Source organism: Capricornis sumatraensis, chromosome 8, assembly GCF_032405125.1.
Source record: "Capricornis sumatraensis isolate serow.1 chromosome 8, serow.2, whole genome shotgun sequence".
Taxonomy (NCBI): Eukaryota; Metazoa; Chordata; class Mammalia; order Artiodactyla; family Bovidae; genus Capricornis; species Capricornis sumatraensis.
This window is the reverse complement of record NC_091076.1, coordinates 63995185-64019284: the sequence shown is the minus strand read 5'-3', so window position 1 is coordinate 64019284 and position 24100 is coordinate 63995185. Positions and strand designations below refer to the sequence as shown.

Below are 24100 nucleotides of genomic sequence, written 5' to 3'. Positions count from 1 at the left end.
CTCTTGAAGAATTTTCCACAGTTTATTGTGATCCACACAGTCAAAGGCTTTGGCATAGTCAAGAAACCAGAAATAGATGTTTTTCTGGAACTCTTGCTTTTTGCATGATCCAGCGGATGTTGGCAATTTGATCTCTGGCTCCTCTGCCTTTTCTAAAACCAGCTCGAACATCAGGGAGTTCACGGTTCACGTATTGCTGAAGCCTGGCTTGGAGAATTTTGAGCATTACGTTACTAGCATGTGAGACGAGTGCAATTGTGCGGTAGTTTGAGCATTCTTTGGCATTGCCTTTCTTTGGAATTGGAATGAAAACTGACCTTTTCCAGTCCTGTGGCCACTGCTGAGTCTTCCAAATTTGCTGGCATCTTGAGTGCAGCACTTTCACAGCATCATCTTTCAGGATTTGAAACAGCTCAACTGGAATTCCATCACCTCCACTAGCTTTGTTCATAGTGATGCTTTCTAAGGCCCACTTGACTTCACATTCCAAGATGTCTGGCTCTAGATTAGTGATCACATCGTCATGATTATCTGGGTCGTGAAGCTCTTTTTTGTACAGTTCTTCTATGTATTCTTGCCACCTCTTCTTAATATCTTCTACTTCTGTTAGGTCCATACCATTTCTGTCCTTTATCGAGCCCATTTTTGCATGAAATGTTCCCTTGGTATCTCTGATTTTCTTGACGAGATCTCTAGTCTTTCCCATTCTGTTGTTTTCCTCTATTTCTTTGCATTGATCACTGAGGAAGGCTTTCTTATCTCTTCTTGCTATTCTTTGGAACTCTGCATTCAGATGCTTATATCTTTCCTTTTCTCCTTGGCTTTTCACTTCTCTTCTTTTCACAGCTATTTGTAAGGCCTCCCCAGACAGCCATTTTGCTGTTATTCATTAATAGCAAAAAAGACTGGAAACAACCCAATTATACACAATTATAGAGACTAGATAATTGAATTCCAGTATATTTCTGTATTGGATTAGTCTACAGCACTGAAAATGGAGATGCATCTCCCAAAACATAATGGTCAGGGAAAGAAACAAGGTACAGAAGGATCCAAACATTCCACTGTTGCCAAGTTGAAAACAGGGAAAGTGAATATATACATACATGGATACATATATATATATATGTACACACACACATTTGTGATAAATGTGAAGAAGAGCCAAAGAACGATGAATGTAAAATTCAGTTTAGTGGTCATTTTTTTTTTTTTTCAATTAGCAATAATCGCGCCTCGGATAAACTTCATTGGCTATGATACTGCCACTGCGCAAAGTTAGTGGTCATTTTTGAGGAGGAGCACGTAGGATCGTTCAAAAATACTAAAAATGTTCTGACAGATGGTAGTTACTTGGGCATTTATTCTTCTGAATGTATATTTCACAATAAAAAGTTTTTTTAGAAGAGGCACTTGGTATCATTGCTTTCTGTCTGCTTAGTGTCTCTGCTGCCTCTCCACTGGGTAAATGTTCTTCATATTTCCCCTGGCCCTAGTAATTTCCATTACCAAGATATATTTCTGTTGTCACTTTAAGAAGAAATATGAATTTATATAGGATAACCAACAGCTTCCATTTTGTCCCAATTGGATCTTTTATGAAATTGGCAGCTCTCTAAATACTGAAGTTCACTGTTTTTTAAATATATTTAGTTTGACTTTGAAAAAAATCTTATGTCAGTCACTAATATTTAAAACAGATAAGGGACTTCCCTTGTGGTCCAGCAGTTAAGACTTTGCTTTTCAATGCAGAGAGTGTGGGTTTGATCCTAGGTCGGGGAGCTAAGATTCCACATACTTCCAGTCCCAAAAAAAACCCAAAACATAAATAGAAGCAATATTGTAACAAATTCAGTAAAGACTTTAAAAATGGTCCAAATCAAAATAATCTTAAAAAAAACCAAACAGATAAAAGCAGAGTTGCCTTTGTTGATTGTACTTGATGTTCTAGGAATACATGGCAGTGCAGTTTGAATGCCACTGTTCCAGTTTGTAAGTTAACATGCAGTCTGAACTAGGTGATAATCCTTTAGTATTTTCATGATTTCATAAAAATTCTGACCCTTGAGACTATTCGGATGCTCATTCTCCTTTGCTTGTAAATTTAATTCTGAGGTAAGCCGTTTTCTAAAGAACTGAACATTACTTATATCCCATGGTGGAAGTCACCATGATCTACCTGAGGCTTATGCTTCTGTTGCAAAACATAGCCCTGCCAGTGAGAACTGGCCTGCCTCTGGCGGCCTTGTGAAAGGCCAATGAAAAGATGCATGAGATGCGTGACTGTACTCTCCCTACAGACCTTTTACCTTCATGCAGGGTTCTTCCTGATCTCTGCCTTAGTTTTGATTGGGAATTCCTAGGCATTGCTTAACGACTTTGTGGACTTACAAGGGAAAATGTTGATTCCAGAGGAAGCAGCCATCCTTCTTGTGGATATTGATAAGTTTGAGTGTTTTAGTTTTGAACTAAAACCATGACTTCTAGTGGGGGTGAAGCAGTTTCAGTGAGTGAAACATGGAACCAGAATCTCTAGCTGGGGTTTAATGGTGTTGACATTTCTTTTTAAGTAGCTGAACCCTCTCTTCTAAGGAAACCATGTTGCTCAGGTTGTGTGCTCAGTCTTGTCCAACTCTTTGCAGCCCCATGGATGTAGCCCATCAGGGTCCTGTGTCCAGGGAATTCTCCAGGCAAGAATACTGGAGTGGGTAGCCATTTCCTACTCCAGAGGATCTTCCCAACCCAGGGATCAAACCAATGTCTCTTGAGTCTCCTGCATTGGCGGGCGGATCCTTTACCATGAGTGCCACCGGGGAAGCCCAAGGAAACCATTGCAGGAAGCTAAATAAGAGTTTAGAGTAAGGATAGGGGGTGGGAATCTCAGGCCCTAAGACACACCCTTCCCCACCTGTCAAAATTTTTAAATGAAAATAAGACTTAGAGAAGTAAAGTGATTTGCCTAGGAGTGCATCACAATTTGGTAACAGAGCTAAGCTTTGAGCCCAGGGCTTTTATACCAGAAGGAAATGGCAACCCACTCCAGTATTCTTGCCTGGAGAATCCCATGGACAGAGAAGCTTGATGGGCTACAGTCCGTGGGATCGCAAAGAGTCAGACACGACTGAGCGACTTCACTCACTCACTCACCTGACTCCTAGCTCAGAGTTGTTCTTAATAAACCACACTGCCAATTCTATAGAAATCTACCTAAGAAAATTCTCAAGATGTTTCTTCTTACTGCTTATTAATTTGCTAAATAGCATATAAATGTGAACGTGCATATGTGGGTGGTGACCAGTTCTTTTTGCTGCTTATAGGTCACTATGACAAATGCGTGTTCGCCCTCCGGGAGGAGAACAAGAGTGATATGAACACTGTACTGAACTACATCTTCTCTCACGCTCAAGTCACCAAGAAGAATCTTCTGGTCACCATGCTTATCGTGAGTACCGTTTTTCAGAACCTGTAAGGATGGTTGACGATACGAAAAAAAGTGTTTCTCCCTGTGATGGCTCTGGTCAGAGGAAAAGCTCCTGCCTTGTGTGATTCTGGGATGGGCGGGGCTTGGGTTGTGGGTTAATAGTTTCTCATGCCCGTCTTTGCCCTTGACCTGAAGGAACCTGCTCCAGTTGGGAAAGAACTGTTCTGCCAATTATTCATATCATTTTTTAAAATTAATTCATGTTTTTAATTGAAGGATAATTGCTTTATAGAATTTTGCTGTTTTCTGTCAAACCTTGACATGAATCAGCCATAGGTATACATATATCTCCTCCCTTTTGAACCTCCCTCCCGTCTCCCTCCCCATCCCACCCCTCTAGGTTGATACAGAGCCCCTATTGGGGTTTCCTGAGCCATACAGCCAATTCCCCTTGGCTATCTATTTTACATACGGTAATGTGAGTTTCCATGTTACTCTTTCCATACAACTCACCCTCTCCTCCCCTCTCCCCATGTCCATAAGTCTATTCTCTATGTCTGTTTTCTCCATTGCTGCCCTGTAAATAAATTATTCAGTACCATTTTTCTAGATTCCACATATATGCATTAGAATATGATATTTCTCTTTCTCTTTATGACTTACTTCACTCTGTACAATAGGCTCTAGGTTCATCCACCTCATTAGAACTGACTCAAATGCATTCCTTTTTATGGCTATGTAATATTACATTGTGTATACGTACCACAACTTTATTCAGTCATCTGTTGATGGACATCTAGGTTGCTTCCAGGTTCTAGCTATTGTAAATAGTGCTGCAGTGAACAATGGAATACATGTGTGTTTTTCAGTTTTGGTTTCCTCAGGGTATGTGGCTAGGAGTGGGACTGCTGGGTCGTATGTTGGTTTTATTTCTAGTTTTGTAAGGAATCTCCATACCGTCTTCCATAGTGGCTGTATCAATTTACATTCCCACCGACAATGCAAGAGCGTTCCCTTTTCTCCACACCCTCTCCAGTGTTTATTGTTTGTGGACTTTATTATGATGGCCATTCTGACTGGTGAGAGGTGGTATCTCACTGTGGTTTTGATTTGCATTCCTCTAATAATGAGCGATGTTGAGCATCTTTTCATGTGTTTGTTGACCATCTGTATGTCTTCTTTGGAGAAGTGTCTGTTTAGGTCTTTTTCCCACTTTTTGATTGGGTTGTTTGTTTTTCTGGTATTGAGTTTTATGAGCTGCTTATATATTTTGGAAAGTAATCCTTTGTCAGTTGTTTCATTTGCTTTTTTTTTCTCCCATTCTGAGGGTGGTCTTTTCACCTTGCTTATAGTTTCCTTTGCTGTGCAGAAGCTTTTAGTCAGGCCCCACTTGTTTGCTTTTGTTTTTATTTCCATTGCTCTAGGAGGTGGGTCATAGAGGATCTTGCTTCGATTTATGTCATTGGGTGTTCTGCCTAAGTTTTCCTCTAAGAGTTTTATAGTTTCTGATCTTCCGTTTAGGTCTTTAATCCACCTTCAGTTTATCTTTGTGTATTAAGAAATGTTCTAATTTCATTCTTTTACATGTAGCTGTCCAGTTTTCCTAGCACCATTTATTGAAGGGGCTTATTCATATCATCTTACACAAGAACTCAGAGTCCTTGACTCCACTTAAAGCTGCCTCATGTTTCCCCATCCCTGTTGTCACTCATGACAGTAGCTTTAAAATGGAGTCTTATCTAGCCAACGTTGTTGTTTAGTTGCTAAGTTGTGTCTGACCCTTTGGTGACCTCAGGGATGGTAGCCCACCAGGCTCTTCTGTCCATGGGATTTCCCAGGCAAGAATTCTAGAGTGGGTTACCATTTCCTTCTCCAGGGGATCTTCCCGACTCTGGGATCAAACCTGTGTCTTCTCCATTGGCAGGTGGATTCTTTTCCACTGAGCCACCAGGGAAGCCCTATCTAGCCAGTGTACTGCCCCATTATCACTTTTGTTTGTTCTATGAATGTGAGCAATGGCTCTCATATCCAAAACTTAATAACAACGAATAACTGTTAGAAGTCTAGTACTGTTCCTTCCCGACTCAGAAAACACTTCAGTTTATTCCTCATCTTCTTTGATCCCTTTCTGTCTTATTTATATGGACGTCTAAGCTCAGATTATTGTGTTGGTAGTAGATACATGCTTTTGTCCCCATAACTCAGTAATTTGAGAATTAATAGAAAGAGGCAGTGAGAATTGAGACTGGTAAACACGAGTGGGACTGATGCACCTTTGCCCAGTGGGTAGAGTTTCTGTGGGCTGGAGGATTTCTAAAGATGATCTGTAAGTTCTCCACTCTTCGTTTTTTCTCGCTCGTTCTAGGAATCAGAGGACAGCAGGACTCGTCTTCAACACCTCCCCCCACCAGTCCCATCCCACGAACAATCTCCTACTCCATGAACAATTAATTGCTTCGCTGCTACATGTTTGTGTTTCGGGGAGACTATATTACCTTTTTGCTCCCGTGGTTTTCTTTCTTGCCTTTTTGTGGGATTGGCATTCTTGGTACTGTAATTCCATCCTTTCTTCTTAGAGGGAAAAAAACTACACATCTTCTGCTATATTTTATTTCATAGTTCAGAGTGAAGGGAAACTATCTGCTTCACATCTCTGGTTAACAACATCTGCCCCTCTCTCAGTTATCTGCCTAGGTGGCTAACTCTGGAGGATATAACATTTTTTAGAAATAGCCACTTTAAAAAATATGTAATCATAGGGAGAGTTCATTACCTTTGCTACCCTAGAATGGCTAGACGGTGGGGAAACCAGCAGATGCATTTGAAAGGAAAAAAAAAATATCAGCACAATGTAATATTTCAACTTCTCCGAGTGATAGGTTTCGGCAAAGAAGATATTACCTTTGGCAACCTGCTGATTTTCTTTTTCTCAACTGGAAGAGGGAAGAAACCTCTGACTAATTAGATTTTTTTCTTAAATTTTAATGAAAGGGATTGCTAATTCTCATTTGGTTAAAGCCAAGACTTTCCTGGCAGGAAAGGGCAATGATGAGGATGTGGAAGAATCTGTCAGTTTGGACCTAAAAATGGGGTAGAATTTGCCATTTTAGGAAGCTAATTATAGTGAGTTTTCATGTTATTATGATTACCTTTTTAAGGACTTAACAGTTTTTCTGCACTAAAAATAGACCAAAGCCTAGAAACCTTGGAGCAGCAGAAGAGTAATGATTGTCCAAGACTGTCGCTGGGTTTCTTAAATTCTAATTTGTAAGATATAGGGGCTCGGCTCGCTCCTTTTGCGGAGTGATTGTAAGTAACGCTTGCCTTAAGAATCTCATTATTGGAACACGGAGCCATATTTCCTCAGAGAATTCTGGAGTAGCTTTGAGCCGGGGCTGTTCATTTCTCAAGTAATCACGCTGGTGTGATGGAGAGAGAAAATGGCAGCTGTTCGGAGCTCAGGCCTTCAATTTTCTTCAGAGTCCAGTCACTCAAGTGTGTAATTACACGGGGGGTGCTGCAGAGGCGTTGGGCCCTGTCAGAGAGCTGGTTTGAGGCTGTGCTTTCTGCTTTTGCCAGTCAGGACAGGCAGAAGCCAATGGGACTTTGGCTTGCTGCTGGTTCTTTTTTTTCCCCACCTTGTCGTCCTGATTACTTCTTACCTGCGTGGATGGTACCCAAACTTTCTTTCCAGCAGGCCAAGCACTTTGGAGAAAAGAGTCGTTTGTTTGGTGTTTTGGTTTAGATGAATAGGAAGGAGAGGAGGAGGAGGGGGAGGAGGGGCTGGGAGGAGGGAGAGGGAAGGGGAGGAGGGGCTGGGAGGAGGGAGAGGGAAGGGGAGGAGGGGCTGGGAGGAGGAAGGTTGAAGATGTGAACCAGAAAGATGGATTCTTCCTTTTCTTTCTTTTGGCATTTCACATTTGTCTTTTAAAAAAAACAACAAAAGAAAACTTGGTAAACATCTGTAGGCTTTTATATCATTAAATTGCTTTTGAAATATCAGTTGTTTTGACCTCGTCCCAGAGATTTGGAAAACAAGAAGTTAATTGCTGTGACTGAGCTAAGGATCAGCCCGCAGTGACTTGGGGAGCTGGGATGAAGGCTGGGACAGGGCTGCTCTCAGATCTGCCTTCTTCTGGGTAGGGGGTGTCCCATCCCCCACCTCACATCTGCATTAGTGGGGGTAGCTGGTAAAAGCCATTTCAGCTGTTTGGATTACTCTCTCTAGTGGCCATCACCTGGCTATGGCAGCGTTCCATTCCCCCAGCTTGCATTCTCTGCTGGTTCCCCTTTCTTTGCTTACCTTGGCTTCCTGATCCATGGTTATGTGCCCAGCATGCCCATCTCTGCTTTCTAGAAGTAGAACTGTCGATGGTGTGCTTTGCTGAACTAGACGATGATGTCTGGGACTTTTGAACCTAGAGGGTGGGAATCAAGAAGATCAAGCGTCTGTGAATCAGTGTTGCAGAATGTGGGCTGCTCCGAGGAAGCCACCCTGCCTTCCAGGTGGTGGCATCACTTGCCTCATAGTCTCACTAGCAAATTTCGTCCAATCTTGTGCTGTATCTGGAGAGCACAATATCAAATAAAACGCTAAAGTTTTGTCCAGTTTCCTCCATGTGGAGGAACATGGTGCCACATTGAAACCAAAGGAAGTTTATTTTTCGAAAGCTCTTATTTCTTAATTTTATAGGAAAACGCTAGGACATTGTTTATATTTGCTCAGAGATGTTTGAGGGACTCTTTAGCCAAATTTTGTTCTGACGAAAAGGCTCAACCTCTTCACAGCTCTGGACGAAAGAGTATGTGTCTTGTGCCCACCTTGATTCTGAGTAGCCTTCCCTCGCTACTTGCCTTATTTCTGGGGTGGTCCACATGAAAGTTTTATGACCTGTGCTTTGCTAGGAGTAGTGGCGTGCCTGTGAGCCTCTGATTTGGTTTAGACTGTGCTGCCCTTAATCGCTCAGTCACACCTGACTCTTGGTGACCCCAAGGACTGCAGCCCGCCAGGCTCCTCTGTCCTCAGGGGTTCTCCAGGTGACAATACTGGAGTGGGTTGCCATGCCCTCTTCCAAGGCATCTTCCCAACCAAGGGATGATCAAACCCGGATCTCCTGCATTGCAGGCAGATTCTCTACTGACTGAGCCACCAGGGGAGCCCAGAGCATTTAAACACCCTTCTATCCTTCTCTCAACATAGCCGCAAATAATTTTGTCCAATATATAATAAAGGAGAAAAGTCTTTCTCAGTAAACTCAGGTTTCCTGAATAAGGGTGATATTAACATTTATTGTTAAACCTGCCCCACAGCATTTTTGAGCTGGTAGGAAGTTGCTGAATGGCACAGGGTTAACCCCAGCCTGGTGCTCTGTGATGACCTAGAGGGGTTAGCATGGAGGAGGGGAGGGAGACTCAAGAAGGAGGGGATATATGTATAATTATGACTGAATTGCGTTGTACGGCAGAAAGCAAAGCAACATTGTAAAGCAGTTTTCCTCCAATTAAAGAATTTTAAAAACATCTAGCTGTGACTGGACGAAGTTGCCAGTCCATTTTTGGTTTGGGGATTGGTGCCTCACCCGGCTGGACAGTAGTTAATGTGTTAAGAACATTGTCCATTATATCACATTCTTCTCATTTTGAATTGCGTTCAGATTTTAGGATGTGAGGATCAAGTTGGCTGTATGGGGCTCTCCTGGAAGTCAGCTGCATAACTGGTGGAAGTTTTGACATTTAAGCATGCTTGTTATATTTCTGCAAATCTGAGCTATTCCTTGAGATTAGCTACCACCCAGGTTAAGAATGAAAACAAGAAATAAGTGTGTGCTACCAACCTTAACCATTACTAAATAATTTTCATCTTGGCTTGCAGATTTACGCAGGTAAGCCCCAAACCAGGGGGTAGGCTCTTTAAATGAACCTGCCTCTCTTCACTGAGTTAACACATGTGTTAACTGTTACAGAATGTTCAGCAGAGTCAGATGGGGATGCTCGGCTGTCCAGTGGTCCAAAGGACATCTGTGTCTAGACCAGAGACCCATAAACTTCCTCTTGGAGGTTTACATCTTAGGATGGGTGGTTCTGCTAACAGAATCATCTTCCATCCCTCATGGTTTCTTTCAGGGCCTGAACTCTGTGTTGAGGCTAAGGACAGGAGAGGATTGAGAAGATTACAAGACACTTTCCTATTGCCAATCTTTTCCTGAGTTCTAGTGATGACAATGGAGAAAATAATATACAAATGCAAAATTTTCAAGTCATGATAATTTTTTTATTTTTAATTTTCTTCTCTTTTATTTTTTAAATTATGAAAGTATGATAACACACCAAGAGACTTGGGATATGTAGAACAAACTCACATATAGTTCTGCTGTATATTACAATTATGTTTTTAAGTAGATAAATTAAGCTTTTTAGTTGGAGTTTCAATATCAAACTCAAAAATGAATAGAATGAACATACAGAAAAGTAGAGGATATAGGAGTCAAGGCATGATAAATTAATGGAAGTAGTGGTTTATTCATACTGTGTTTGATATTTCATATTCCAGAAAGGTCTGGTTTCTGCACTTTATCACTGGGAGCCCAGGAAGGTTGTCAAGTGGTGATCGTGAATGAATAATTACTTCCGTATTATTTTTTTCTAACCTCCATAGTTCACTTTTCTTACCGAAAGCAAGCTTCTCTACCCCCTTTTCTCACCCCTTCTCTCTCATACTAGAAAGAAGAAATGAAAAGGTTTTACTTTTAAGTAGTTTTTGTGTGTGTGTGCTTTAGTTAGAACATGATCTGTAGTTAGACAAGCTGGTAACTCCATTTTTATTTGATTATTTTAATGTAATCTGGAAAGGTCAACCTGGATTGTCCATATCAAATCCAATATAGGTTGAGTAGGTGGCTGGTGTTTCTATTTTGTTGTGCTTTTATTGTTGGCTTGTGTTTATTTTTGTTGTATTGAGAGTTTAGCCTGGCTTTTTGCAGAGTGGGCTTCCCTGGTGGATAGCTGAGTCTGTTACCTAGGACATCACTTAGGTGTTGGGATCTTTCAAAGGGTAGTTCTGAAGACTGGAGTAAGTACCTCAGAAAGGATTATCTTTCTTAGGTAAAGAGGGATTTAGGTAGGAAAAGTTTATCCTGTTTTCCCTACCCACTGTTATCTCTTCTTTCCTTCCATTTTGTTATGGTCTTGTTGCTGGTGATTTTATTCATTTTGTTTCTTGGCCTCGCTGTGCAGCTTGCAGGACCCCAGTTCCCCAGAAAAGAAAAGAAAGTGAAGTCGCTCAGTCGTGTCCGACTCTTTGCAACCCCATGGACTGTAGCCTACCAGGCTTCTCGGTTCATGGGACTTTTCAGGCAAGAATACTGGAGTGAGTTGCCATTTCTTTCTCCAGAGGATCTTCTTGACCCAGGGATTGAACCCGGGTCTCCCATGTGGGCAGCTGCTTTACCCTCTGAGCCACCAGGGAAGCCAGGAATCAAATCTGGGCTCTCAGCAATGAAAGCATGGAGTCCTAACCATTGGGCTGCCAGGGTGTTCAAGTGCTGGTGATTTTGTATATTCCCTTGAAATTCTGTTTTGCTCCTAAGTTCTCAGTAAAAGAAGAGAATTCATTATATTTTCTCTCTACTCTTTCTTTTGTGCCCTGGGATGGGACGAACAGGTCCTTCAGTCTGTGACCATATGCTCAACCAAGCCCTAAATTTACAGTCACTTTCTTCTTCCACTCAGATGAGTGAATCAGTTCAGTTCAGTTGCTCAGTTGTGTCCGACTCTTTGTGACCCCATGGACTGGAACACGCCAGGCTTCCCTGTCCATCACCAACTCCCGGAGCTTACTCAAAGTCATGTCCATTGAGTCAGTGATGTCATCCAACCATGTCATCCTCTATCGTTCCTTTCTCCTCCCACCTTAGATTTTTCCCAGCTTCAGGGTCTTCTCCAGTGAGTCAGTTCTTCACATCAGGTGGCCAAAGTATTGGAATTTCAGCTTCAGCATCAGTCCCTCCAATGAACACCCAGGACTGATCTGCTTTAGGATGGACTGGATGGATCTCCTTGCAGTCCAAGGGACTCTCAAGAGTCTTCTCCAACACCATAGTTCAAAACCATCAATTCTTTGGCGCTCAGCTTTCTTTATAGTCCAACTCTCACATCCATGCATGACCACTGGAAAAACCATAGCCTTGACTAGACGGACCTTTGTTGGCGTGAGTGAAAACAGTATTTGTACTTCCTTAACTGTAAATACCATCACGTGGTTTACTACTCTGGAGCAGACCTCTGGTCGTGGATTGGGGAACCAGAAAATAGTTCCTGCTTTAAAACGTGTGAGAGACTGTCTTTCCAGCGTGCTAACGTTGAGTACTCCAAAACCGTTTACCCTGTGACGTGGGAGGTGGTAGGGATTGTAGAAACAGTGCTTGGGGAAATGTGTGTCTGCCCCCAAAGCCCCACCCCTGTACTGCTGTGGTGACGGACTATAAGGAGGATCCCTGAGATGGGGAAGGTTTAAGATGAAATGGAGATTCCTTAAGAAAAAGGCAATAATCGAGAAAGGGGAGAGATTAAAAGGCAGCAACAGGAAGCCGTTTAGGATCTGGCTGTCTTTCATGTCCTGTTTGATAGTGGGATGAGAGAGAATATTAAAAAAAAGACTAACATATAAAGGCAGTTATTTCAAACTCCAAGTAGAGGGAAACTATGTGATGTGGTATTCAGAACTACTGTTACTGATCGCTCTGTAAATTTCAAGAATGACAGGCATTTATAAAAACTACATCTGCAGTGTTTTTTTTTTTTTTCAGTTTAGATGAAAATTACATAGATAATGTGTGAATTTAGGGAATAAACTGATATTGCACTGGAGAAGAAATGTTTTCTCAAAATATGATAGAGATTTTTTCTTCTTAAATTTTTTGGAGACTAAGGACCCAGTCTTGAAATTACACCGTGGATCACATAGTAGGAGCTTGGTTTCCCTCTGTAATGCATCTAAGGATTCACCACATTTAGGTATCATGGAATGGTTCTTGGTACAGCAGGAGGATACATGATTTGGGGTATAGAATTGTCAGCATGTGTTTCTAAATGAGTAATTTGTGCTTATGTTTCTGTTCTATACCCTCCTGGAATGCTGGACCTTTGGTTTGTGAAATGAAAACCACCAGGAGTGGTTCCTTTTGCCTTATTCTTCCTTCTTTCCAAAAGTGGAAGAGGGACCAAGAAAGCTTTTAGGCCTTATATTATTTAAAACCTATTAAAAGTTTGAGACATCATCTGTTATTTTTTTTACCCAGGATCCCTTGTCCCTTTTTAATGGTCTCTGATGACTTCTGCGTGTTTAAAGTGTAGCGCTGGTTCATAAAGAAACGCATTAGGAATTTTGAGCCTGATTGGCCGAGGGCCTTGGGCTTCTCCTTGGCAGCAGCTTCCTCTGGGATCTCTTTACTGCACTGTTTAGGATAAAGGTAACAGGACGTCTGCATCTTAGGAATCCAGCTGTCTTTACTTTGTTTTTATTTCTTTGTCCCAATTCAAAGTTCTCACCACCTCGGTTCTTTTTTTTAAGCTTCTTATTTTGTACTGTGGTATAGCCAATTTAGGGCTTCCCCAGTGGCGTTAGTGGTAAGGAACCCACCTGCCAATGCAGGAGACATAAGAGACGTGGGTTCGATCCCTGGGTCGAGAAGATCCCCTGGAGGAGGGCATGGCAACCCACTCCAGTATTCTTGCCTGGAGAATCCCATGGACAGAGGAACCTGGTGGGCTACAGTCCATGGGGGCTGCAGAGTCTCACACAGTTGAAGCGACTTAGCAGCAGCAGAATAGCCAATTTAACAATGTTGTGATAGTTTCAGGTGAACAGGGAAGGGACTCGGCCACACATTTACAAGGATCCATTCTCCCCCAAACCCCCCTCCCATCCAGGCTGCCACATAACATTGAGCAGAGTTCCGGGTTTAGTTCTTTTTAACATGAATGTGTATGTTGTCACATTAACAATTAGGATCAGCTGTGTGGCCGGGACCCCACCCTCACTGATGAGCTGCTGAATATCCTCACGGAGCTAACTCAACTCAGCAAGACCACCAACGCGAAGGTGGCACTCCGAGCACGCCAGGTAAGGACGTGAGTTGGTTATCCGGAGGGAGGAACGGTCTTCACAGGCTGGGCAGTCCGTTCCGTGAGCTCTTCCCCAGCACCTTCCAAAGGTCATGCAATTTCCCACATATGTCTCATTGCCTTCAGGACAAATGTTCTCATGTGTTGTATGTTTTTTTAAAGAGAATGGAAAAGATTAACCTCAAATTTCTTTAAAATAGGAGCCCACCCCCATCATAAAGTCCTGTTACCATTCCCTGTTAAGTCAGGTGGAGGAAAGGAACCTGAAGGAAGACAATAGGTTGAATATTTCTTACTTTACAAAGGGAGCTTAGGAGCAGCTGAAACTTTTAAGTGTATAGCAAAACATCAAGTGTGGAAAGCAAAAAGATGAAATGACTCTTCGGTGCTGGCAATCAGCGCAGCCCCAGAGCAGTCCCATTAGTTTCGCCCTGTATTCTGCATTTCCACTCCAGAAGGTTTCAGCAGGGAAGCCAGGGTTTGGCACTCTCTTTGTGTTTTGTGTTCCAGTGTGTGGGCATCGACAAGGAAGCAGCATTTGAAGCTGTTCAGTGACCTTCTGCTTTCTCTACAATTGTATCCATGTCACTGAATTACTCAAAGTTATTGAACCTCTGAGCGACCTGCTGAGGGTATTCAGGTCCCACCATGTCCCTCTTTGTCTGCGACACTGCTTTCTTTCTCTCTGCCCCTCACACGTCTGGGTGTCACATTCTGATGCCCTCTCCTCTACCGAGTACCTGGAGCTGTCGGAGCAGCTTTTCCTAGTCTGTCTCTCCCTTTTAGAGTTACAAGAGGCTAGCTCGGCAGCGTCCACCTTCCCCACAGCTGCTCCCTGCCAGACCTGATTCCCAATTAACAGCTAGTCATGCAGTCCCCAGCTCCAGCGGCTTCACAGGACTAAACCACTGGCACTGATTGAGCTTGATGGAGGTTGTTTACTCTCCCTTCCCTCCCCCGGCCCCCCCACTGGAGATCGCTCACTATGCAAATCATGGCGAGAGTCAACTGAGACGCAGTACTTGGTGGCCCTGGCTTCCTGTTACAGGCCCCAGAAGTTGTGGTACTTAGTCTCTGTTTTATCTTTGATGTCTGTACATCCAAATTTGTATTTATTGCTTCTGTATCAGAGCTGCCTAGTTGGAGCCTAGAATAATCACTCCCTCAGGAACTTAACGCGTCTTATTTTGCTCTCACTCTAGGTTCTTATTGCTTCCCATTTGCCATCATATGAGCTTCGCCACAACCAAGTCGAGTCTATCTTCCTATCCGCCATTGACATGTACGGACATCAGTTCTGCATCGAGAACCTGCAGGTATTCGTGCATTACAGCCCTTTTCTACCCCTCTGCACTGCTGTCCCCTTTATTCCCAAGCATAGTTTAATTAAGTAATCAGTTTCAGTCAATTATGATTTTCTGTGTAATAAAGTTTCATCCCTTGACTGTATAAGGTGATTTGTACTTTTTTCTTTTCCCCATAAAAATGCTGTTAGAATTGTGGCTTAGCTTAAAGGTTGCATAGGCTGGCCTTGATGGATGTGTCCTATTGAGGGCTTCACCTCTTGTGCTTTTATTTAGAAAGTATTCTAGGACACAATGAAGTGGTGGTACTGGTTGATTTCTGATATTTGAATCAGATGTATAAATCGGTTAAACGGGGAAAAGCTACTTAAATAATCATGCAATTTTATTTTCATGCTTACTGTCAAGCTTTGTACAGAGCCAATTGTATAAAAGAATACTGGCTAATTTTACTGCTAATTCAAAGAACCTTGACTTGTGTTTTAAACATCATATTGTCAGGAATGACTGTATTTTTCTACTTGGAAATAATGATAATATTATCATACCTAGCCAAGGGAATCTTCTAGCTTTCTCTCAGATTTCCTTCTGGGGAAACTAAGGAAGTGGGGACAGAGTGGGGGGAAGGATATTTTTGTTTATTTGGTTCATAGTTGAAATAGAGTTCAAATCTATGGTTTACCATAGCGGAGTACTGACCCAATATATTAAACGTTAAGTTTGGCTATATGTCAAAAAAGATAATAATAGCCATAAACATTTAATAGCATATAATTAATGCACTGTTAACGCATGTCTATGAATTTTACATATACTGTCTAACACTCACGACAGCCCTTGAGGATAGGTATTATTATTTTCCCCATTTTGTATCTGAGAAAGCCAAGGCAGAGAGAAGGTAACTTCATGCAAAGAGAAGATAAGTTTATAAGTTTGCAGACAAAATGCTCAAAGTTTCACTAATGCTTCTAATGCTAAATATTGTCCATTGGAATGGTTCTCTTCTGGACGTAATGGTTGAAGCTTGTCTTTGTACCTTCCAGAAACTCATCTTGTCTGAAACGTCGATTTTTGATGTCCTACCAAACTTCTTCTATCACAGCAACCAGGTCGTGAGGATGGCAGCTCTGGAGGTGGGTTCTCACAGTAACATGACTTCACCTTTTTCTCAGCTTCTGGCCGACTCCTTTGTCCTGCTTGGCTGTTGTTATCAGTCCTTCTTCTTTGGCCTTAATGTTGGTTCCCAAGAGTAGAGTCTTTTCCTCTGAAACAAATGCTGGACTTTGGTCTTACTTTTATTCAACTGTGCCAACTCAACTAATCACCAGTTTCTGGGTTCCAGTCACAGCTGCCAGCATTTTTCAATTCTATTTTCCAAGTACTTGAATCCTTCCATTTCATAGTGATGAGGATGCCCTGTAACACAGTAAGTGAAAAAATATGTGGCTGATCAGAACAGTACTATTTTGTGATTTGGGCCAAGTAAAATGGATTCTAGTCATATTCTGAATTGTCAAGCAGTTCTTATGAACTTATGAACTATTTCAGCGTGAGAAGGAAAGTTTAATGAACTGTGCTTTAGGTGCTTTACTTTATTTTTCTCATTTAATCCTCCAAATACTTCATGAAGTAGAAGAAAGTAAGACTGAGAGGTTAAGTGACTTGTCTGTATTCACATGGATAATAAGTGGAAGAGTTTGCATTTGAACCCAGCTCATTCTGACTCACGGACCTTGCTGTGTCCACGCTAGCATACTGTCTCATTAAGCACAAAAATTGCAGGCCCCAAATACTGCTGTAAAGTTTGCCAAGGAGGTGTTTTTCGGAGGTGAGGAAAAGGAGTGTCTTAGATGATTTTTATGTGGTGTGACACCACTACAGTCTTCTGCGTGCTCCTTTGGGTTACTTTTTATTTGTATTCTGTGAGGAGACTGTCAAGAATCCTACTCAGTAAATACCCAAATTGGAAAACATCTAAGTGTTCTACAATGCTGTTATGCTATTTAATGCAAAGTCTCCTTGTATACCTCACATGATGATAGGATTCCATGTTCCATCGTGTGTGCATGGCAAATTGGCTGTGAAGTTCATGAGGTTGAACTGACAGGTTTTCCTGAGAAATAGCCTGTTGCTGTTTCTTTGAGTCAAGTTAGTGTATTTGAGATATTATATGTCAAATTATGCCTTCAGATTTTGCCGAGGATTTGGGTGATATGAACAATGTAAAATTGATTTGGGCCAGTGGGAAAACAGAAAAAAGATACAAGATAGTGAATGAGTGAGACTGTACTTCGGTTGTTTCTGTTTTGTGTTTTCACGCCTCAGGTGGCCCAGAGCCGGCACCTCTCATTTTTCTCCCTGTTTGCTTTCATCTTCTTTTTACAAAAAAATTATTTATTTGGCTGCATCGGGCCCTCACTGTGGCCCGTGGGGTCTTCCTTGTGGTGCTTGATCTCTCTAGGTGCAGCGTGTAGGCTCCAGAGGACGTGGACTCAGAAGCTGTGGCATATGGGGTTAGTTGCCCTCGAGGCATGTGGGATCTTCCTGGACCAGGGATCGAACCCGTGTCCCCTGCATTAGAAAGTGGATTCTTTATCTCTGGACCATCAGGGAAGTCCCTGATTTTATATTCTGTTGAAATCATCATGTGTAATGAATTAATAGTCCTGGTTCTGTATGCCCTTCTGCTAATGATCAGTTTCTCTTGAGTTTAGATTAGTGTAAGGGGCTCTCAGCACACCTAGAGGTGTCCAGCAGAGGCAGGCTGGTTTCTTTTCCATTTATAGTCATGGGTATAGTTGTAAGACTCCAGCCGTATTAATTAAAGCAAGGTATTTATGTGTGTATTCGGCAATGGGACTTCTGTGAGCAGAGACCATCTTCTTTCTGCACCATACCTCTCTTTTCAGGGCTGTCTTTTCCCTGGGCTAACCACCTCTGAGTTTCTGCTTTTCAAGTGTATTTACTGAGGATTATTTTTTAACCAGGTGTATGTTCGAAGGGCTTATATCGCCTATGAACTTAATAGCGTACAACACCGGCAGCTGAAGGACAACACCTGCGTGGTGGAATTCCAGTTCATGCTGCCCACATCACATCCAAACAGGTGAGTCTGAGCGGGTGCATGCACCTGAGCCAACCAGAGCTCTGTCCGGAGAGTTTGGGGGTGGGGGAGGGGTAATGTGTGTGAACGTTCTCTGTGGTTATTTTTTTAGCTAGAAATGTAGAACAGACAATGAATACATTTAAGCCATGAGAGAAGAGCCTCTTGGCAGCTATTTCTTCTTTTTTTTTTTTTTTTTGCTTTTTGATCTTTGACCTGGAGAGAGTATGGTCTAATTTAGATACAAGGTTAAGAGGATTCCATTCATTTTTACTTGTGTTCTGTCATGAAGGAGGCATAGTTCTTTCTTTTTATAAGTTAGAAAGAATTTACTGGTATTTTACTTTCTGGAGTTTTGCCAGAAAATCACATTTGTAGCAGTTTAAGTCCACAGGATATAAAAATATTTTGAGTGGAATGCCTTTTTCCCCTTTATGTTTGCTGTGGGTTGAACCTGAACCAGTTTCATGATCTCTCCAAAAACACACATGTAAATTTAGCAGTTGAAATTCTGTTTTTAAAAATCACACTTCAGAAAGCAAACTTAAATTCCAGTAAATTACTCACATAAGTAATGTATGATTAATTCCACACATTAATAATGGAATTCCGTGTTAATTCCATTAATTTTACTTTCTTCCACCCTTAAAAAAAATGTACATATGGAAATTTGTTTCCAGTTCCAACAAATAATACCAAAATATTGCTTTGGCTTTAAGATGGAAATACTTTCTCTAATAATCTCATTTCTCTTGCAAGTATTCCCAGGCAGTGAAAAACCTAGGAATTTCATCCCCACCTCTAGTCATCTCCTTTCTGTATTTTCATTCTCCTCAGTAATACCACAAGAAATATAAATAGCCACAGCCAGTCTTAAGCTGCACCCCCTCCACTTCGTCTTTATGGCCTTTGGTTCTTCACTCTGTGTTACAAAGTACCGTGTCTTTGGGGATCCTTAGTTACAGACAACAGAAATGGTTCTGCCCTGAATTGCCACTTCAGCCAAAGCAATAGCAACTCTTCCTAGAGACAAAGAGGTGTGTGCGGGAGCCTTGCGGCCACTGAATGCCAGCGTTGATCCAGCAGAGGTCAGCAGCCGAGCAGCCGTGTCTTCAGAAAAAAGTACTTGTCTTCTTTGTCTCAGAAGGTCCTTTCACTTCTCTCCCTCGAAAATACCTTATGGCTGGCAGAGAAAAGCATATATCTTTGATTTAGCAAGCATCTCTCAGTACATTTTCGCCTCCATGGATTTCAGAATCTCATTTTCTAGAAACGAATGGCTGTCCTTCAGCGAGCAGGCAAGGTACTCATGGCACACACGGGCTCAGCACTCGGGCTTCTTTCTTCTCCTGCATTCCTTGAATAATTGTAGAGAACTACACACTATACTTCCCACCCTTTGTAATTCTCAGGACATTCGCTTTTTCTTCCTGCTTTGGGCAGTGATTTGTAGTCAGGCTGCAGCGCTGCTCCTGATCTCCTTCCCTCCTCATTGCTCCCCTTGTCTTTCTGAATTGCTCTCCCTGTCCTACTTTCTTTATTTGAGGATCTGTGTCCAGTTTGGTGAGGGAAAGTTGGTTGGAAAATTGAGAGGAATGCCTCTGAACTGTTAAGAAATCTTATTCACCTTTCCTTCTCAGGGGTGTGACTCTGGTATGATTATTCTTGATATGGTTTCAAGACTTGTATACCTGTCCCTCCCAACATCCAAGGGGTACACATTCTTCTGGAGACCTGAACAGAATCTTGCTGCAGCCTTGCTGTCTTTCTAAAGTCTTCCTTGGTTGTGTGTATACAGAATTATAAACGTAAACAACAGAAGCAGTATTGTAACTGCTTCGATAAAGACTTAAAAAAATAGAAGGAAAGATAAAATAATCTTTGTGAAAACCAGAGAAAATGCCCAAATTGTTTTGATGCTGTTTTAGATCTCAAGTCCTTTTGTTAGTTTAGTAACATAAAATTTACTGTTGTTTAGTGGCTAAGTCGTGTCTGACTCTTTTGTGACCCCATGGACTGTAGCCCACCAGGCTCCTCTGCCTGTGAGATTTTCCAGGCAAGAATACTGGAGTGGGTGGCCATTTCCTTCTCCAGGGCATGTTCCCATCCCAGGGATTGAACCTGTGTCTCCTGCATTGCCAGATGGGATTCTTTACCACTGAGCCCCCAGGGAAGCCCATAAAATGAATTATCAACTTTTAATTACAGAAAACTGTATTCAATTTTAAGAACATAGTTTATTCACTTATTACAAATTTGCTTGAATTTAGTTTTGTAAGATCTTACATTTTCTTACAAATGTTTCTGTTAACAATTTGCGGTTATGACTTTATCCTGACATCAGTTAGTATACTGCAGTTCAGCTCTGACATGTACCACCTGGCGTTAGATGCCACACGTTAAGGGCTCAGGTCTTCACAAAACTGCCCCTACTTCAGAATGTGGCCACAAGTGGGTTTCCCCGGCTGCCCGTGGTTCTGACCAACTGGCTATAAATTTGGGGGTACCCATGACCCCTTTGAGTTCAGTAATTCACTAGAACAACTTACAGAACTCAGCAAAGTACTGTACGTATAATCACAGTTTTATTATAAAAGATACAGATCCGGACCAACTCAATGAAGAGATACATAGAGTGAGGTCTGGGTGGGTCCTAAACAGTTTCTCCCTTCTTTCCCTGTACAATCCAGGTACCTAGTCCTCCCAGCATATCAATCTGTTCACCAACCAAGAAGTTCCACTGAACTTCAGAGTTCAGTGTCTCTATCAGGATTTCATTACGATGGCACCATTGACTGAATCATCGGCCACTTGATTAAACTCACCCTCCAGCTCCTGTCCCCTCCCCAGAGGTCCAGCTGACCCTCTAGTCACATGGTTGGTTTTTCTACTGAGCAGACCCTGTCCTGAGTTATCTCATCTCTTAACATAAACTCAGGTGTGATCCAAGGAGCTCATGAATAATGAAGGCACTTCTATTACTTGAGAAATTCCAAGGATTTAGAGCCTGTCCCCCAGGAACTGGGGACAAAAGCCAAGTTCTTTATTATTTCATAGACCTACCACCCTTACGAAAGAATTCTTGAGTATCTTAGTTTTAGCTATTTTTAGCCAAGTTCCAACTTTTTTTCCTAACCTCAGGACTTTTGTTGTTTTCTATTCTTGTTGTCAACAGCAGGCAATAAGCATTATTGTTTCTAATTCTACAGAAGTCAGTTACAGGAGACTGTCTACCAGTGTTCATTCCACTCTCAGTTCAGTAAAACTCAAGGACATGATTGTGTCCACTAACCTCTAGATTAGTGATTCTCAGAATTCGCTGCTAAGTATTTTAAAAAATAAACCTACTGGGTTCCTGGCTCTCAAGATTCTGATTCATTTAGAACCAGAGTCCAGGGGATCACTTTTTGAAAAAGCTTCTCTGATAATTCTGTTGAACATCTGCAGTTGAGAATCAGTACTACTAGACTTTCCCTGGTGGCTCAGCTAGTAAAGAATCCGCCTGCGATGCAGAAGACCTGGGTTTGATCCCGTGGTTGGGAAGATCCTCTGGAGAAGGGAATGGCTACCCACTCCAGTATTCTGGCCTGGAGAATCGCATGGACTGTATAGTCCATGGGGTTGCAAAGTGTCAGACACGACTGAGCGACTTTGACTTTCACTTTCACCACTAGACCAGCACTGTCCAGTAGAAACATATTGGACGTATATTGCAAGCCATATATACAATTTTAAATTTTCTATTGGGCGTATCTAATAAGAAACAGGTAAAATAATATGTTGTTGTTGTTGTTGCTGCACCAGACTGCATGGCTTGTGGGATCTTAGTTCCCCGACCAGGGACTGAACCTGGGCCTTCGACAGTGAGAGAGTGGAGTTCTAACCACTATAACTGCCAGGAAATGCTCAGATAAAGTTACTTTAACATTTCATTTAACCCATTGTATCCAAAGTTTCATTTTAATATGTAATAAAAAGTTATTAACCAGATATTTTCCATTCTTCTTACTAACTCTTTGGAATTTAGAGTGTATTCTCTGCTTCCAGCATGTTTCAATATAGACTAGCCGTATTTCCAGCACTTCCTAGCTACATAGTCAACTCAACTGATCAAGAATTAATTAGGACAATCACCCTGAGTGCTCTGTTTTATGTTAGTGGTAGTGCCCCTAGAAGAATTATTTTTACAAACTTTTATGTTGCTTATTTTGTAAATGGTTACAGGAACCAGTCACTTCTGACACTGTAGATATACTACAGTATTTTACACGTTTTAAAAATTATTCAGTGAGAACATAGAACAGGCATATGAATATATACATTTTACATATCTAATGCTAAATTATTTCCCTGGTGGCTCAGACGGTAAAGCGTCTGTCTGTAATGCGGGAGACCTGGGTTCGATCCCTGGGTCGGGAAGATTCCCTGGAGAAGAAAATGGCAACCCACTCCAGTACTCGTAACACACCAAAAATTCTTGGGGAAAAAATTACATACATTCTTTAACCAGTTTTTTGCATTTTCTTTCCTGACACTTGGTCTTCCCATTCCTAGCCAGGCATTCCTTCGAAATAGACTAAACCTATCCAGCAAGTCCTTGGGAGTATCTTTCTATGCTGTATTTTCAAAGCAAGACTACAGTCTCTTGTTGTGTACGGGGTCATCTTGTGGAATTCCATTCCTGTAGTTTGTCTTTGACTAGTGATTTAGCCCCTGTGGGTTTGGATGAAACATGGCTCTCTGTCTGCAGACTGACAACAGCAGGGTATTTTTTCAGGAAAATGCCCTAGAGGCCACTTGCATTGAAGACCATGTCCCATTTGTACATGTTTTGATTTTTTAGAGAAGTAGGCAAAACACAAGCAGCTGCCATGGCAGATAAGTGGAGCAGCCTCTGAGAAGAGAGAAGACACCCGCTTCTTTTTTATTTTAGCACACTTGGGCAATTAGCATGTGATGGACATGTTTGGTGCCTTTTTGCTTAAATTTATTGAGATACTTTATATTGCTTGATGTTTTTTAATACTTAAATTTTTAAAACATTTTATTGTGGAAAGAACATTTAACATGAGATCTACCCTCTTAACTTTTTAAGTATATAGTATATTATTGACTTTAGATACAGTGTCGCACAGCATAACTCTCTGGCTTACTCGTTTTGCTGTACTGAAATTTGTTTGACAATTACTCTGTGTTTCAATATAATTTGACTGTGTTTTTTTTTCTAATACACTTCTCAGTGTTAGGAAAGGCATCACATGACTAAACAGTCATTTAAAAGAAATACCATTTCCTATTTCTGTGACCTTTCTTATCATCCTTCTTGCTAGGTAGGCTTCAGCTAAGGTATATTATCTTCTTCTTGCTCTTCCATGCAAGAGTTCCAATTTTGGGGGGGAGGGGAGTGACAGGGAACTGTAGTTGGAACTTATTTAGCATCCTCAGGTCTTACCAGAGTATCCAGATATTATCAAGTTTCCCTTCTTGTTAAATTCCTAATTTAAGCATAGTAGGAAACCAGTGTATATGGAACAGCTATATATATGAGAAATGTGTGTGTTTTCTTCCCTCTTTATCTTCTTAGCAAGTAAGGACTATGTCCTATTGTATGTGAATTTTTTTTTTTTTTGAGGGAAGGAGATTTTGGAATTTTTTTTTTTTAAGGTAATTTGTAGCCAGTTAGCAATAGTCTTTTGGAGAGAAATGAGTGGGTTTCTTTTAGTCATTTTCTTGGTGCACGCATAGTCATCATAGCTGATCTGCACTGAGAGAACATTTTATTATCATGCAGACTTTTAGGGCTTAATTCTTTTGTCTAAGATTCCATCAAGCCAGCTCTTCATTGAGTTCAACCAGTATTTTGCATGGATTAATCCTAGAACTCAAACTGCTATCATTCAGTATTCCCTTTTCTCTGTCTTTTTCCAGGGAGGCCCAGAGTTTAGACTCATAGGGGTGTGTGTGTGTATTTTTTCTTATTCTGAATCCATAGTTTTATCATTCTCTTGTGCTGGTGGTAGAAAAGCTTGTTATGCTAAAGCCTCATCCTAAATGTATTTTTGACGATTCATCGAATCGATTGACATTCACAATTTTACTTAGCTTTGGACGTATTAAGCAACTCAGAATAATCTGGAAACAAATAGGCTC

General features: G+C 41.5%; 1 protein-coding gene and 1 pseudogene across 2 annotated transcripts in view; one reads left to right on the top strand and one right to left on the bottom strand.

The window, feature by feature from the left end:
* ACACA (acetyl-CoA carboxylase alpha) overlaps nt 1-24100 on the top strand; it is a 214412-nt gene that overhangs the window by 65989 nt on the left and 124323 nt on the right. For both annotated transcript variants that reach the window (XM_068978814.1, XM_068978813.1), the window contains exons 23-27: nt 3318-3442; nt 13428-13541; nt 14746-14859; nt 15891-15980; nt 17835-17953. In XM_068978814.1, coding sequence (XP_068834915.1) covers nt 3318-3442; nt 13428-13541; nt 14746-14859; nt 15891-15980; nt 17835-17953 — 562 coding nt within the window. The remainder of the gene's footprint in view (nt 1-3317; nt 3443-13427; nt 13542-14745; nt 14860-15890; nt 15981-17834; nt 17954-24100) is intronic.
* On the bottom strand, nt 1116-1280 carry LOC138084966 (U4 spliceosomal RNA; annotated as a pseudogene).